This window comes from Phoca vitulina, unplaced genomic scaffold, assembly GCF_004348235.1.
Source record: "Phoca vitulina isolate PV1807 unplaced genomic scaffold, GSC_HSeal_1.0 scaffold46, whole genome shotgun sequence".
NCBI classification, from domain to species: domain Eukaryota; kingdom Metazoa; phylum Chordata; class Mammalia; order Carnivora; family Phocidae; genus Phoca; species Phoca vitulina.
The window spans coordinates 11869181-11886485 of record NW_022589749.1 but is presented as its reverse complement, the minus strand read 5'-3'; the positions used below and the strand labels follow the sequence as shown (position 1 = coordinate 11886485).

The 17305-nt window shown below is 46.7% G+C and overlaps 1 protein-coding gene across 2 annotated transcripts in view; it reads right to left on the bottom strand.

The window, feature by feature from the left end:
* LOC116649090 (transmembrane protein 132B-like) overlaps positions 1-17305 on the bottom strand; it is a 260617-nt gene that overhangs the window by 55544 nt on the left and 187768 nt on the right. For both annotated transcript variants that reach the window (XM_032431612.1, XM_032431611.1), the window contains exon 3: positions 16743-16889. In XM_032431612.1, the coding sequence (XP_032287503.1) occupies positions 16743-16889 (147 nt within the window). The remainder of the gene's footprint in view (positions 1-16742; positions 16890-17305) is intronic.

Below are 17305 nucleotides of genomic sequence, written 5' to 3'. Positions count from 1 at the left end.
AATGGAGCACTGGGTGTTATGCACAAACAATGAATCATGGAACACTATATCTAAAACTAATGATGTAATGTATGGGGATTAACATAACAATAAAAAAAATTTAAAAAAAAAAAAAAAAAAAAGAGAATGTCTGCAAAGTCTGGGTTGCTCTTTATAGTGTATGCCATGTGAGCCCCTTGGTGAGCCTACAGGAGAATTCTCACTTTCCGGAAAAGGTTCCAGTGGGGGGTGTCATCAGATGGAGGAGGCACCCCAGAACCCAGTTCCCTGCTGAAAAAGCAAGATCAGAGTGATTCCTTTCCCTGGATCAGAGGGATTCTTCCCAGATCACACGGGACTGCAGTCCAGTGTGGGGTTAGGGCATGCGGGGTCTCAAACACCTGAAGGGACCGATCTGTCCCCTCCACCAGTGACAGAGCACGAGCAGGTCACACCTGATTGGTTCACAAAAGCAACACTCAGCTCTCTTGCATTTAGAAAGAAACCGTGTTAAAATCTAAGCCCTCTTAACAGTTCATTACGATTTTCATCATACACCTTTTCTGTGTATTTATCACAGAGTTGTACTAAGGTTTATTTCCAATGGGGACTTTACACTGTCTCTTTCAACATGGGAATCTTTTGTTTCCAGATTAATCATATAGGGATATTCTTCTTTGTTACAAAGGAATATGCTTTCTCATTCATCTTGAAACACATCTATCTGTCTCGATACAGAAGTGGATACTAATAATATTAATTCGGGCAATCCTTACAGGTCACTTACGAGGCGCCAAGCTCGGGGGTAGGCACATTACACAGATAAAAGAGTTTAATCCTCTATCAGGTAAATACCAAATACCAAAACTGTCCTCATTCTAAAGTTGATGAAATGAAGGTGGGAGTTTAAAGAACTTGTTCAAGGTCACATAGTTAATAAATAGTGACATCAAGAAATACTTCTTTCCTAACACCACCGTGTGCTTAATGGGTAAATGCCAACAAAGAGCCAACCAAACCCAGGGTGACATTGTGATTTATAGCAAGAAATACAGGAGTCCCCTCCTTGTCCGCAGGTGTTACATTCCAGGACCCCCAGTGGATGCCTGAAACCCCAATAGTACTGAACGGTATATGTACTAAGCTTTTCCTATACACACACCCCATGATAAAGTTTATCAGTAATAATAATCAACAATAATAATGAAATAGAACAATCATAACAATATACTGTTATGTGGATGTGTGCTCTCGCCCACTCTCAGAACATTGTACTGTACTCGCCCTCCTTCCTCTCCCTTGTGATGACAAGATGAGAGATAAAATGTGTGAGGCCATGGTGTGTGGTAATGGTAATGACACAGGCATTGTGACAGTTCGTCAGGAGGATCACCTGCTTCTGCACCACGCTGACCACGGATAACTGGAACTGCGGGTAAGGGGGGACACCTGCGTGTATTTGGTCTTTGTCCTGTTCCTGGCACAGGGCTCCTAAAACCCTTGGAATTTCCTAAGCAAAGAGAGCAATAAAGGTGTCTTTTCTCATGTTAATGAGGAGAATTTGGGAACACACCCAAGGATGGGGGCTGCTGGTCAGGGGGACTCAGTCCCACCCCCCTGAGCACCAGGGAGAGTGGAGGGGCTGGAGACTGAACTGATCACCAGTGGACATGATTTAATCATCGTATCTCTATAATGAGGCCTTCAGAAAAAAAAAAAAAACAAAAGGATTCAGAGAGCTTTGGGTTGGTGGGAAGCCCCACGCCCTTCCCCCACACCTGCAGCTTCTCTTCTACCTGGCCGGTCCTAGGTTCTGTCCCTTTGGAGGAAACCAGTAACCTATTGAGTAACATGTTTCTCTGAGATCTGTGAGCCACTTTAGCAAGTTAATCAAACCCAAGGAGGGGGTCGTGGGAACCTGCCCATCGACAGCATGTTGGTCTGAAGGACAGGCGACAATCTGGACTTGCAACTGATGTCTGAAGTAGGGTGACAGCCGTCTTTGGGATGGAGTCCTCAACCTGATGCCTCCCTCCACGTGGACAGCATCAGCCGTGAGCTGAACTGTAGGACGCCCAGCTGGGGTTGGAGCGTTGCTTGGTAGGGAGGGGAACCCCCCAACACACACACACTGAAATTGGGTTGAGAGCTTTTACTGGGTTTGGGGGGACAGTGGGGAGTGGAGGGGACTGCGATAAATGAGCTAGCGTGGACCCCTTCTGAACTGAGCAGCCGGTCAGCTCTGTTAAGTTGTGGCCGTTCAATCTCAGCCAGATCTCATCTGTCCAGACCTGTACTTTCTCCAGAGATGCCTCAAATGTGTGTTTTTAGTTAAACCTCCCAATTTTTTTAGCGTTGGCCCAAATTGAAGGGAAAAAAAAAAAAAGCCAGAAAAACACTCGGCAGGTCAAACTTGGACTCCCAACTTGCCACCTGGATTTCAGAGGCTCCAACTGAGCCAGTGCCAGGCAGCCAGATCTCATATGTTCACGAAGTTCGGGAGACCTAGTGCGCTCCTGAAAACAAAGACTTCTTTGCTTTGCAACGGCTTAATCACAGGGGAGATGCGAGTTTCCTTTATTAACTGGAAAATAATAGTGTGCCCTAATGAGTGGCGCAGCGTCGAAATGCATCAAATTCATCATCGCTGTTTTTATTTTTTGAAAATGATTAAATATCATTCTCTTTCCCTTTATCGCAAGACCCAAGTGACAACCGATCCATCAGTGTATCTGCTGATGTTTAACTACAGCATTTTGCATTCATTATTTCCTACTTAAATCATTCTTTTAAAAAAGAGGAATAACTTAATTCTGCCTCTTGACAGCAGGGAAATTAAATGGCGTGTCTTTAATATGAGTGTCTCTCCGACAAACCACCACCAGCAGATCCACATAATCAAGCCAGAAGAATTATCAACCTGAAATAAGACATTCAAGAGCTAGCTTCTGGAAAAAGCCTCTCATTTCAGAAAGTTGAGAAGCCTTCTAACCTCACACACAACTTGTCAATGGGTACAACTACTTTGGAGAGCAATGTGGGAACAGGTAAAAAGCTGAAGATGCACACCGCCAAGCAGGCTACAGTTCTGCAGCTGCGTGTGGAGCCTGCGTGTTTTCACTCCAGCCTCCAGCAAAGAGTAGATTTGGCACGGCGACTCAGGAAAATCAGACACAAAAAGGACACTGAAGTTTCATGAAATACTTCCCTTATTACATGCTAGGGACTCTGATGTTTTCTATTCTGTGCTAATCTATTCAATTTCTTTTTTTAATGCTTGTCATGACTCATGAATATGTTACAACACCCCCTTTTTGCCCCCCCATTAAAAAACCACTATCCCAGAGGATCTAGTGCAAATATTTAATAAAGCACATACAACAATGGGCACTAAGATCGATATTTAATACAGCACATACAACAATGGGCACTAGATCGATATGAGAAGTTTAAATAACAGTCATCCATCAACAGAAGAATAAGTAAATAAATTATGGAATATCTATATTATGGACTATTATAGAGTAGGGCGAGAAAGAGCTGTAGCCACATGCCTCTACAGGGTTTAATTTAGGAAATGTTGCACTGAGCAAAAAAGGCAAGTTGCAAAATGATTCCTATAGCACAAGGCCATTTATATAAAGTTCCAAAACACAACACACTATCTATGGAAAGGTATCTGTCTTAGACCATTCAGGCTGCTATAACAAAAGACCACAGACAGGGTGGCTTATAAACAACAGGAATTTATTTCTTTTGGTCCTGGAGGCTGGAAATCTAAGATCAAGGTGCCCACAGATTCAGTGTCTTTTGCGGACTGACCTCCTGGCTCACAGACGGCCCCTTGGCCCCGTCATACTGTGTCGTCACGTGGTGGGAGGAGCAAGCCAGCTCTCTGGGGTCTCTTTGATGAGGACGCTAATCCCATGTATGGGGGGCTCCACCCTCATGACCTCATTACCTCCCAACGACACCCTAACACTGTCATCTTGAGGTTGGGATTTCAATATGTGAATTTTTGAAGGGACACCAACATTGTGACCACAGCAGTTACCTACTGGGTAAAATTACATAAGCATTCATAAAAGGGATGTACATGTAATTCAGGAGAGTGGTTCACTCTAAGGAGGGAGTAGGGAGAGTGAAAAAGGGAGAGTTGTGTTGGTTTGGTTTTCTTTTGTTTTTTTTTTAAGCTCTGCAGGCACCACGTTGGGAAAGCATCCCACTGGGATAAAGCTATGTGGTAAATAGATGGACGTTTGTTACGACATCCTCTAGATTTTAAAGTATGCTTGAAATCATTCATGAGTTAGGGGAAGGAAAACTACATGTCTGCATGGACAAGGGGGGCAGCCAGCTTCTTTCTTGCTGCTTCGCCCTCACACCTGCGCACAGAGCCTGGCAGACCGCGGGGCCCCCCTTCATCCGTTTGTTCCCAGTTTGGCTTTTGCTCCTCAGCAAGTGGTGTTTTAGCTCCTTGGTTTAAGAGTCACCGCTCTCAAAGACTGAACCCGGAGCTGTTGCTGACCTCCACAAAACCTTGTTAGGGTCTTCCCTGACACAGCACCTACCCACGGCAACCATAAGCCCGGACACCATTAGCTTCAAATTCTTCAAAATGTGTTTAATTCTTGAAACTCTTGCTGGAGTAAAGAGTTCACTCTTATGTAAGGATTTATGAAAAAGACCACATGGAAGGTAAAAATTACATGTCAGAAATAGCCTTGGAATGTCTCTTAAGCTGGCCAGAAAGCACATTACGGGTGACTTTTGCAGAGAAAAGATCTCTTTTTTGTTGTTTTGTTTTTTATGGTGGCTATACCATAAAATTTACCATTTTAAAGCCTACAACTAGGTGGCAGTAAGCACATTCACAAAGGTGTACAAATATCATGCCACCTACTTCCAGATCTTTTGCCTCAGACTAACAAAGAACCCCAGACCCAGCAGCAGCCACTCCTCACACCCACTTCCCCCCGGCCCCTGGCAAGCACTCATCCGCTTTCTGTCTGTGTGGATGCGCCTACTGGGGACGCTTCATATAAACAGAACCATACACTCTGTAATATTTTGTGTCTGGCTCCTCACGGAGCACCATGTTCACAGAGGGGCAACCAGGTTGTAGCAGGTGTCAGCACTTCCTTCCTCTTCCTGGCTGAATCATAGTCCATTGTGTGGAGAGACCACATTTTCTTTAGCCATCCAAGAATATGGAGAAATTAGAACTCTCACACACAGCTGCTGGGAAACTAAAATGGAAACGATCCAGCCACAGTGGAAAACAGTCTGGCGGCTCCTCGATAAGTTGTACACAGAATGACCGTGTGAGCCAGCAATTCCGCTCCTAGGTATATGCCCAAAAGAACTGAAAACACGTGTGTAAGTTGTCCCACCCTGGCCGTGCTCCCTCCAGGACAGAGTGGTCTGCATGGCACTTAAGGTGTTGGCTTTCCTTCCTCCACTGATGCTTTTAGTCCAATACCTATTGGCCAAGTGAGTGTGTGGCATGAACCCCTGAATACTGCATCCACCAGAATTATCCACCTGCACACATCTGTTTCTGCAGATGAGCCAGCCACGCTTGAGTCCGAGAAAACCTCACAGATGGCAGAGTGGACTTGGAAATGGCGTCTTCTCCTGGGGAGATCATTCTGAGACACGGAGGAGAAGATGCCCTGGAACCAACCAGCCAGTTGACCATGAAGAGTTCAGCCACAGATCTGCATGCCCGAGAGAGGACAAAGCAGGCAAGTGCCTTAGTGAGCCAGGGCTGCGGTAACAAAGCACCAAAACCCAAGTGGTTTAAGCAACAGAAAGTGATCCCCTCCCAGTCCTGGAGGCTCCCAAGATCGAGGTGGCAGCACGGTTGGTTCCTCCGGAGAGCTGGGAGCAGAATCTGTTCCTTGCCTCTCCCTTAGATCTGGTGGTCTGCTGACAATCTTCGGTGTTCCTTGGCTTCCAGAAGCATCACCCTGATCCCTGCTTTCTCCGCCACATGGCACTCCTCCTGTGTGTGTGTCTGTGTCCGCATTTCCCCCTTCTGTAAGGACACTGGTCATACTGGCTGAGGGCCCACCCACTCCATTATGACCTCAGCTACCTAGGACTTCCCTCCACCTAAGAGTAAACATTTATCGTTGTCTGTTTCATCCCACTAGAATGTAGACTTCACAAGGGAGAGATGTTGAAAGTTTCTCAGCAGTCCTGGATCCTGGAGCTGGCCTGTCCTTGTTGTTGCCCTGGGTGAACTGTCTAAATCCACTTGGTTGGTTTCATCAACTGCCCATCAGAAATCTGGTGTCAGGGCTCCGATTTAAAACCACCATGCTGGCAGACCTTTGTAAAGAAAACCTCCAATTTCCTCTGGCTCCATTTCTGCCTGCATAAGCGAACTACAAAAGCTAAATCTCACAAGAGAAATAAAATCTGCACTCAGTAAGAAAGGGCATGTCAGAACCTAAACGACACTTGGAATTTCTAAGAGAAACTCTCTTCTCCATTCCTATTTCACAAAGGACCTACAATGCATGAAACCGGCAATGTGGCGATTAAGGCTGAGCTTCCCATAGCCTTGAACAAAGTAGCTTATATTGGGGATCTGGAGAAGGCACCAAAATCTTGGGCAGTGTTTTTCTTTGGCACCATCCCCTTCTCTTTTGGAGGTAACTCTGGTGCTGAGAAAGGACCCCTGAGCTTAGAATTATTGACATTTATCTGCTGAGTGCCGAACGTGTGGCAGGCACTGTTCTAGAATCTTGAAGTCTGGGTGCAAATCCCAGGCCCCACAGTCACAGCTATGCAGCTGTAGGCCCTTAATATCTCTGAGCCTCACTCTCCCCCTCTGGAAGTGGGGCTAATAGTGCTATCTTCTTCACAGGGATATTCTGATATTTAAGGGCGGTAGTATATAGCATAGGCATTGTATTTGGTAGGATGTGCTTCCAATAACCCCTGAAAATGCTTCCCACATTGGCACCTCTCCTAGACTACTCAAAGTATCCCATCCAGGTCCACCCAACACAGAAGCTCCATACCCTAAGACTATCCAACCACTATCAAATTGTTGCATTAAAGACAATTCTGGAAGTCTAACACAATACAGTGTTAATATTATATAAAGAATGATGTAATAGGTCACCTTTCCAGAAATGTTTATTTTTAAACACTTTTAAACTCCTACTCATCCTTTAAGGACCAGTTCCAATGTCACCGCCTCTGACATGACTTCCAGGATCCCTCCCTATAGAATCCATTGTGTCCTCTTCTTTATTCCACTGCCCTTCGTCTCCTGTCCTATTACGGTGCAGAGGGCCCCTCCTGGCTGTCTCAGCATCCACTCTTGCAGAGTTCTGAGCATCCTGACAGAGCCCTGCTTCTAAAAAGGACTGTAAAAGCTAGCCAATCGCAAACACTTGCTGAGACAGGCAATAGGCAATAGGGAGCCATGAAGTCTGGAAGAAAATGGTGTTTTAAGATTAGTCTGGCAGCTGGTGGCAGAATGGATTAGTGGGGAGAGGCCACAGGTGGCCACAGGGGCGCTCTAGGAATGAGCTGTGTGAGCCTGTAAATTGCCAGGGATGACATCCTCAACCAGCGAGGCCCTCCTGGTCAGTAGGAAGACTCAGAGTCCTAAAGTAAGACATGGGGTTTTTTCCAACCACATCAGAACACACAAATATGGATTTTTCTGCCCCAAACCAGCCATCTTGAGAATTAGGGGAACTTCTGAGTCACCTAAATATAGTCACCTTGAAACCTAGGAAATTATTCCAGACATGGATGGGATCACTACTCAAAATGTTTATTTGAATAAGAGGATGAAAAGAGAAGCCACAGACTGGAAGAGGATATTTGCAAAGCACATAACCAATAATGGAGTGGTATCTAAAACACACAAAGACCTCTTAACACACAACAGTAAGAGAACAAACAACCCAATTTATAAATGGGCAAAAAAAATCTGAACACACACCAAAGAAGATATACAGATGGAAAATAAGCCTATGAGAAGATATTAAACACCACATGTTATTAGGGGATTGAAAATTAAAACAATAATAAGATACCACTGCACACCTATGAGAATGGCCAATATCCAGAACACAGCAGCACCCAGTGTTAACGAGGACGCAAAACAGTGGACTCTTATTCACGACTGACGAGAATGCACAGTGGCAGGCTACTTTGCAAGACAGTTTGGCAGCTTCATGCAAAACTCAACGTACTCTTACATACAATCCAACAATCACAGTCCTTGGTATTTACTCAAAAGAGCTGAAAACTTATGTCTGCACAAAACTAGCACACGGATGTTTATAGCAGCGTTATTCACAATCGCCCAAACTTGGAAGCAACAAAGATGTCCTTCAGTAGGTGATGGATAAATAAACTGTGGTAGATCCAGACAATGGAATATTATTCAGTGCTGAAAATAAATGAGTGATCAAGCCATGAAAAGACTCAAAGTAACCTTAAATGCATATTACTTAGTGAAAGAAGCCAGTCTGGAAAGGCTACAGGTGGTATGACTCCAACTACATGACATTCTGGAAAAAACAGTAATGGAGACGGTAAAGAGATCAATGTTGCCAGGGATTCTGGAGGAGGGAGAAAGAGATAAATAGGTGCAGCACAGAGGGTTTTTAGGGCAAGGAGCTATTGTCTTTGATCCTGGAATGGTAGACACACATCACACATCACGTATTTGTCTAAACCCACAGAATGCACAACACCAAGAGTGAATCCTACTATATACCACATACTTTAGTTAAAAAGAATATATCAGAGGGCACCTGGGTGGCCCCGTTGGTTAAGCATCTGACTCTTGATTTCGGCTCAGGTCATGCTCTCGGGGTCGTGAGATCGAGCCTGGCATCGGGCTCCATACTCAGTGGGGAGTCTGCTTAGGATTCTCTCTCCCCCTCTCCCTCTGCCCCACTCCCTGCTCGCACTCATAAATAAATAAATAAATAAATAAATAAATAAATAAATAAATAAATAAAATCCTTTTTAAAAAAGAATGTATTAGTATTAGCTGATCAATTGAAACAAATGTACCACACTAATGGGGATGTTAATAATGGGGAAAGCTGAGAATTCCCTATAATTTCTGCTCAATTGCTCTGTAACCTACAAGTGCTCAGAAAAGTCTTACTATGTGTGAAATGTGTACTTGAAAGCTCTTTGTATCAGTCAGCATAGACTTCGTTATGCCTGGTAACAACTGAAGCCCAAACCTCAATGGCCTAAGATGACAAAGGTTCAGCGGTCACTCACACTACCTGGCTTTGCCAGGTCATGAGGGGGCTCTGCTGCACACAGTCATGGACAGACTCTCTCCTTAACCAGACTGTGGGTGGGCTCCTCTGAGCACTCCCTCCACGTCCCTGCCACACCTTTAGAGCCCAATTATAGCAAGGATCCTGCTGAGTCAGTTTAGAGAGAATATACCCCCTCTCCTGATATCTGCTCATTCTCTATATTCTAACCCAATTCCTTATCCCCACCCTTGCTGTCTGATCACTGTGGCCTGACCTCAGCAAGAATCTGGTTTGGTCTGGCCAGGATGGCCCCCTTCCCCAGGATGACTCCTCTCAGTCCTGCACCATCTACTGACCCCACCCCACCCCCACTCTGTTCCTAGGCTATAAATTCCCACATCTCTACAGGTTACACGGAGGTCTCTTTTCCCTTTCTTGCAACGGTTTCCAGATGAAATCTATCTTTACCACTTGTGCTGGGGGCTGGCTCTGGTCTCCTCTGACATCACTCAGAGGCAAGGCTGATGGGTGGGTTTTCAGGCATCCTGCTCCACCCCAGGCCACCCCCTCCTCCAGGCGGGAGTCCTTCACTTGAATAACAATAATGACTAGATTTGACCACACAAAACCTAAAACATTGCTAGAGTGACAATATAGTAATAAAAAAGGAAGCACAACAAAGTAGGGAAAGACGCTTGCAGACAAACATGGGGAAAAACTCAAATTTCACCAAAAATCAGGTGATTGGAAATTAAGCCTACAAGAACACAGCCATATTCCAGCTATCAAATTATCCTTTTGAGGCAATGACTGCCCTGTGCTGGCAAAAGAACCAAGAGCAGGGCACTCCCACACAGACCTGCCGGTGCCAACCAGCAGAAAAATTTCACCAAATCATCAAAAATTTAAAACTTCGTCATGTCTTATGACCCATTCACTTCTAGCACTCTCTCCTGAAGACTGACCACCAAAGTACTCAAAAGACATTTTACATTTTTAAAGAATGTTGAAAAGCAATGTTGAAAAGGGGGGAAAAATGAAACATGGTAAATAGAGGATCTATAATATCAATAGAATATTATACCGCTATTAAATATTACACTTAAAACTACAGGTTCATCGAAAGGCTCCGTGAATCTTTAAATTGTTGGGAAAAAGTTGTTTATGTGTACTTGTATTTTGGGAGAAACAGAGTCCACCCCTTTCATTAGTTTTTCAAAGGGGCTGATAATTATTGTTTCAAATATTTAACAACCTGAGATGTTGCCATATATTTATTCTACATTGTTACAAAAACTGCTTTCAATGCTAAACAAACTCTAGTATTGACAAAAATATCGTATTTGTGTATAGCCACATACATGCAAACACGTACACAGGAATATACTCATCAAAATCATACATAGGTTCAGGGATGGTTTTTATCTTCTACATCTTATTCAGTGTATCTTCTAAATTTTAATTGAACATCTATTACTTTTGACATAAGAAGATCTATGCCAAAACTGGCCAGCACCATAAATTCACAAAGAGTTTCACACTGGCTGGGAAAAGAGGTGGCGTTTCTAAAATATTTCTCTTTTTCTTTTCTTTGGTTAGCCTGATCTCTTTTTGGAAGTGGGGGAGGAGCCCTTCCTTTCCCATAGGCAAACCCTGTTACCACTTTGTAGCATGAATTACAGACAGATCAGGGCATGGTATGTTTCTATACCTAAATCCTGGTTTTGAACCATCCTGGCAGCTGGTACTGAGAGGCGTCCAGTGGCAAATTTTATTATAAACCTACAATTGTGTGTTTCTAAATCTACTATTTTCAAATCCTAAAATTCAAATCCTATGGTGTTTGAATTCATTACTATTTCATTCATTCCTACATCCCATTCATTCCTAATTCCCAACTCTGACTACACATTAGGATCACCTGGAGGGGCGCCTGGTGGCTCAGTCGGTTGAGCATCCGACTCTTGGTTTCGGCTCAGGTCATGATCTCAGGGTCGTGAGAAGGAGCCCTGTGTCGGGCTCCACGCTCAGCGTGGAGTCTGCTTCAGATTCTCTCTCCCTATCCCTCTGCCCATCCTGCTGTGCACGCTCTCTCTTGCATGCGCTCTCACTCTCTCTCTCTCTCAAATAAGTAAATCTTTTTTAAAAAAATCACCTAAAGAGTCTTTACGTGATGTATCAATGCCTGTGACCCACCGAGGTGTCAGGTCTAAGGAATGTGTGCTTACTAAGGACCTCCAGGCTATTTTGACATGTCTCCAGGATTGAGAAGTCTTGATTTATCCATGTAGCAAGCAATCATTAAGCCCCTGTATTAGTTTCCTATAGCTGCTGTAACAAATCACCATGAACTTAATAGCCTACAGCAACAGCAATTTATTCTCTCACAGTTCTGGAAGCGAGAGCTCCAAAATCAAGGTGTCAGCAGGGTCACGCTCCCACCTAAGGCTCTAGGGGGAAATCTGTTCATTGCCTTTTCCAGTTTCTCGGGGCTCCAGGCATTGTTTGGCTTCCTCGGCTTGTGGCCGCTTCACCCCAATCTCTGCCTCCATCTCCATGGCCTTCTCCTCCATGTCTGTCTTACGAGAACACTTGTCATTGGATTGAGAGCCCACCCAGACAATCCAGGATAATCTCCTCATCTCAAGATTCTTCAATTACCTCTGCCAAGATCCTTTTTCCCAAATAAACATTCACACGTTCTGTGGTGAGGATGTGTGCACATCTTTTGAGGGGCTACCCCTCAAGCCACCGGCCAGATGGCCTGCCAGGCCCGTGGGCAAGCTGTCACCGAGTTCTCAGTTTGATTGGACAAGAACACTGAATGAGGGTGAAGGAAGAACCCACAGGCAGGCACGGCCGGGGGCTCAGATAAGTGCGTGGACTCTAAGGTCCGACTGTTTTTGGCTACTTACTGGCCCAGAGAGCTTGGGAAGTCATCTAAACTGGTCAGCTTACACATCTGTTAAGCAGCAATCATGCCAGTTATCTGCCTCATGGGGCTCTAACATTGCCGACTCTTAAAAGATACTTTTCCTAAAAGACTCACAATGATATCTGGCACCTAATAAGTAGGGTTTTTCAATCCATCTTTTCAAATAAACTAAGCAATGGACAACAGAATCACACAAAATTGTCCTCAAAGACACACTAAAATGTTCTGTGTGTTCTATCTTTACCTGTCACGAAAACTTCTAGAGAAGGAAAGAAACCAACATAAACGGAGTCAGGTAGGAAACACTGCTCATACTTGGAGACAGAGGAGGCTGCAGCTACCTCTGGACTGTCTTTGTCTGTCTTCCAACAAAAAATAAGTAAGTAAGAATCCTGAAGTGCAGCGAACTATTCATCCTGGTTGTGTTTCCTGAATCCACGTAATGATACATGACAGTGACTCATGCTAGCACCGCTGCTTCACGTCTAACGGCCGAATTTCAGAAAAAGCAATGAGTTAGGTTATTCAGAAGGGCGATCCCTTTGTTTGCCCAGTATTTTCTGGATGAGAGCAGGCAAAGGAAAACTCCTGGAAGATTGGTTCCAGATTTTCCAACAAGGTAACACTCCACAGTAAACATCTGACTTTGATCCTGATTTCACCTTGAACAGGGTTTACAACAATGTGGGGTGTGTTGATTTCTTTAAAGAAATCTATCTGGGGGCTTTTGCTTTTCTATCCTACGGAGAGGCACAAACTCCCCTTTCCCGTGTGCACCCCCAAGCTCTTCTCCAATGTTTAGGTGAGAATGAACTCTGTGTTGTGGTTTCTGACCACAGAAAAAGTTGTAGCTTATTTTCGCTGAGGTTTGGCTCCCAATGACCAGACAGAAACCATTCAAGGAGCAACCTTGTCTCAAGGTCTCTGACCCCACCTGGCCCCCATGCAAACCACCTGCCAGCTACCCTCCGTTTCCATTGCTGCCCTGTTATCTGTTCCAAACACTTTCAAATCTGCTTATTTTTCTAATCTCTTCTCTCCTCCTTTGGTAACACTACTCTTTATCTTGTGGTTTTCATCTTTATTACTCACATTTCCTCACAATGAGCGTTCATTAAAATATTTTAAATTAGGACCTTTACTGCCTTTCTCACTGAGCGCGCTGGGTCTTCCCATACGACACATTTTTAATTCTTATCACAGAATTTCAGGCAGTTTGTACATTATATTCTATTAAAAACTCTATTCCACCCAAGGTTGTCACAATTCAGAGATTACAGCTTTCTGAGGGATGTTTTGTTAGGGATATATTCATATATTCACTTTGTTAGCCGGCAAACACGGTCCATGAGCTTGTATTTCACACCTCATTTGACATCACAATTCAATAGAAAAGTACAAAGAGAAGCAATTATTTATTTAGATTAGGGAATGAATTTTAGAGGGATATTAGATAAGTATAAATTGTCATACCAAAGTATCAACCCCTGTCCTTCATCCAGCCCCAGGGAGGTCAAACACTGAAGTGAAGGACGAGAAGGAGGATGCTAGACAGGAGAGCGTCTCATAATTATGTAACTCTGCTTATGTAACGACTTGTCTTCTCCTGCAATTTTTTTCTCTCTCCTAAAGAGAATGCAAAATTGATTCTCACAGAGCCAAAAGTGATCACCACAGCCTATGTTTTTTCTTCAATGTAAGAGAGCACGACTTGATCAAATATTTCAAGAAGTCAATTTCCTACCCATAGAGCACGGATTCTGCCCTCACACAGACCCTTCTAACTCAGGACGGTTTGACAGGCGTGCAACTGCTCGACTGGACGATGGCGTGAAAGCGATCAATGCTTTCAGTAGAAACCGTACTTGGAATTTTGAATCTGGATCTCGTCGCGGGCTCACGATCTGCGGTCCCATCCCGTCCCATGATGCTGAGCAGCGGCCGCCGCTCCCCGTCAGCCACGCGATCACGAGGGTCACAGACGCCACCTGCATCGTCTGTCACCGTCAGTGCCCAGTCAGGTGATTTTGTCCAGCGGGAGGCTCACGTCGGTGCTCTGAGCACGTTGAAGGTGGGCCGGGCTGAGCTGTGGTGGCCGCTAGGTGAGGTGTGTGAAATGCATCTTTGACTCATGATATTTTCAGTTTATGATGGGTCTATCTGGAGGTCACCCTGTTATGAGTCAAGGAGGATCTATACCCAAGATGTATACCCAAGTGGCGATTTCAGAGGGTGTACGTCGAGGCATCCCACTCAGACCCCTCCAGCACGCAGGACTGTGGTAACCGCAAGGCCCCTCTTGTTTCTGCCCCCACCCCCAGCATCCATCCCCCAGAACACCTCCCATCCTCTAAGCCACGTCGTTCAGGTGGGCTGGCCACAGTGACTGGTCTGGTGGGCCCATGATCCAGGCTGGGCCAAAGAGAGCCAGTGGACCTGACGGGGAAGAGTGGTGTCCTCCCTGAAGTGACCACACCAGCAGGATGGACACTGGGAGCTGCTGGTGGCTGACCTGCCACCAGGAGGGAAGATCCTGCTAGAGATGCTGCCAAGCCAGAGGAAAGACAGGGGACAGGTCGCTAAGGATGCCGCTTGGGCCCCTGGCTCCAGACGTCGTCCCTGGTAGCAGCCCCTCTGCGCGTCTCCATCAGCATGAGGAACCCAACACCCCTTCATGCTTGGGCTTCATCATGCGGCACCCAACAACACAGCCCAGCTGACCAACCCCCCCAGCAACCCAGAGGGAGCCTGGGCCCAAGCGCAAAACAGAGAGGAAGCCACAACCCTTGGCGGGCACCAGTTTGAAGAGTGTGGCCAGTTGCGCTAGCTGACCACCATCCTCCTGCCCTTCTTCCTTGATAACAAAGACCACCCCCCAGGACACCTCCCCAAAATAGTGCCAGGTGTTCACTTTCCCAGACCACTTCCTGGGCAAAGGCAGGGGCCCACCACTTCCCCGAGATCTGAAGAGACAACTTCCGGGTCTTCTTTCCTGATAAGAAAGAGATACACAGGAGAAGCGGCTCCCTGCCCGTGTTCATGAACAACTGGGTGAGCTGGTGATGCCTGGAACTGCTGCAGCCACCTTGTGACCACGAGCAAACTAGAGGGAGGATGACAGTCAGTGAGCCGGGCACAACAGAGCGGAAGACAGGACACACCTGGATGACATCATCTGTGCTGCTAGATTTCCAGCCGCCAACCGCCCGCCCTTAAGTTTCTTGCCAGGTGAGACGGCAAAACCGTGTTGTAGGGGCCACGTTCAGTGGGTATCTTAGTACTTGCGAATGAAAGCACCTGAGCCAATATAAGAATCCTAGGCTCTCTCCGTATACTGATAGTTCAGGGTGTGGGAACGCTCAGCGGGCGGACAGATTTCCAGGGAAACCATGGGCCACACGAGGTTGCAGATGAAAAGCTCTTTCGAGGGAGGGAAAGCAGGATAATCAGAATGTTGAGCTTGGAGTAGTCAATATTCCTAACAGGAGGCTCGTGACCTCTCACTGCCTTCCCTTTGAAAGAGCTCTTGGAAGCAGGGAGGACATGGTCCTAGCCGAGGTTGGCGGGGGTCACCGAGGCAGGGAGCACTCGGCGCAGGACTCCCCTGGAGGAGGCAAGCTCCACCCAACCTCCCTGAGCCTCAGGAGCCCAGCCACCCGCCCACACCCCCGTGCGATCACAGAGTACCCCCCGGGGGCCTAACACTGTGGAGTTTAAATACTAGAGGGGAGAGGAAAGAGAACAGGGTATGACGATGGCAGAGATCTGCAAGGGGCTCGCCTGCCAAGCTGAGGCCTTGGAGTCTCATCCTGGCTGAAGTGGGAGCCACTGTGGTTTTAAGGCGGGGGCTGGGGTGACATGTCCAGGGGCTCATTTCGGCCCAACTCCTTGAGAGAAAAGGCTGTTACCACAGTGGAGACAGCTCCTTCTGCCTTTTTGGGGTCCTGATGCATGGTGACTAGCAATGACCTCCCTCCGCAGCCCCATGAAACCCAAGGCCAGGGTCTGAGCTGGAGAGGACAGGTGTGTGCTGGCAACACCAAGTTCACCTGACCTCCCACTCTGACTCCATGTGCCAATACCCACGTGTGGTATCTGCAAAATCACTGCATTTAAGCACGAAGACACAATTACTTGTCGCTCTAGCCGCCCTCTGCTTGCTCATAAAAAGGTACATTTCCCCCTAGCCTCTTAGATCATTTCTATGGTCCTCATTTCATTCTTCAGTCTTCAGTGCAAACAATAACAATAATAATAATAAATTCCTAAAGTACGGTTCTCAAAGCCCGTGCATATGTGAGTTCAGGTCATTTTCTGAGACTGCTCACCTAATTGGGCCATAGGTGTACAGAGAGCGCAAAGAATAAAAGCCCCCTCCGGCGGCGCAGCCCCATCATGGAGCCCTTCGGAAGCCGAACGGCTGAGCAGTGCTGACGAGCGAGAGGAACACACGGCCCATTAAAGGCAGAGGCATCACCCCGTTTATGCGCACCTTACTCCGCTGTCCGCTCTCGCAGCCACCCCAGCCCACCACAGCCACGGCCGCGCCCGGGGACACGGGCGCTCACCTGCTCTGCGTGTCCGGGTGGTGGCCCACACAGGTGAGGGTGGCCGCTGTCTGCTCGCTGCTGCTGTCGATGTCCTCCTGGACTGCCCACTGCTGCTCGCTGCTGACGCGCACGGCCGAGATTCTCACACCAGCTGCGGCCTTAATTCTGTGGGGTAGGAAAAAGACGTACAGTTCAAGACAAGTGGTAAAAAAGATGGAACCAGAGCACATCTTCCCTCTCCTCTGGGAGACGCAGGGGAGAGAGGCGGCAAATGGCTTTCCTTTGCAAACTAAGGGTCCTGTTATTTTTAGGAGCGCCCCGAAGCAGGAGCCCCGGTGTTTGGCCAAGCACGTTAGTGTTCTGTTGCATCAACGCGCTGGGAACCAGATCACCGTCTGCTTCGGGGGCCGCGAGTGATGGAAGTGAGGCAGGTGTGTCTGGGCGGGCGTGGATGGAATCCGCTTGCCCTGCTCTTCGCCTAGAGATGGAGGGGGGTCCCCATGAGGTGGAGGGAGCACACACGGCCGGGGGGCAGGGGAAGCCCAGGGGACCGAGGAGGAAGGGGCGGCCCTGACCGCACG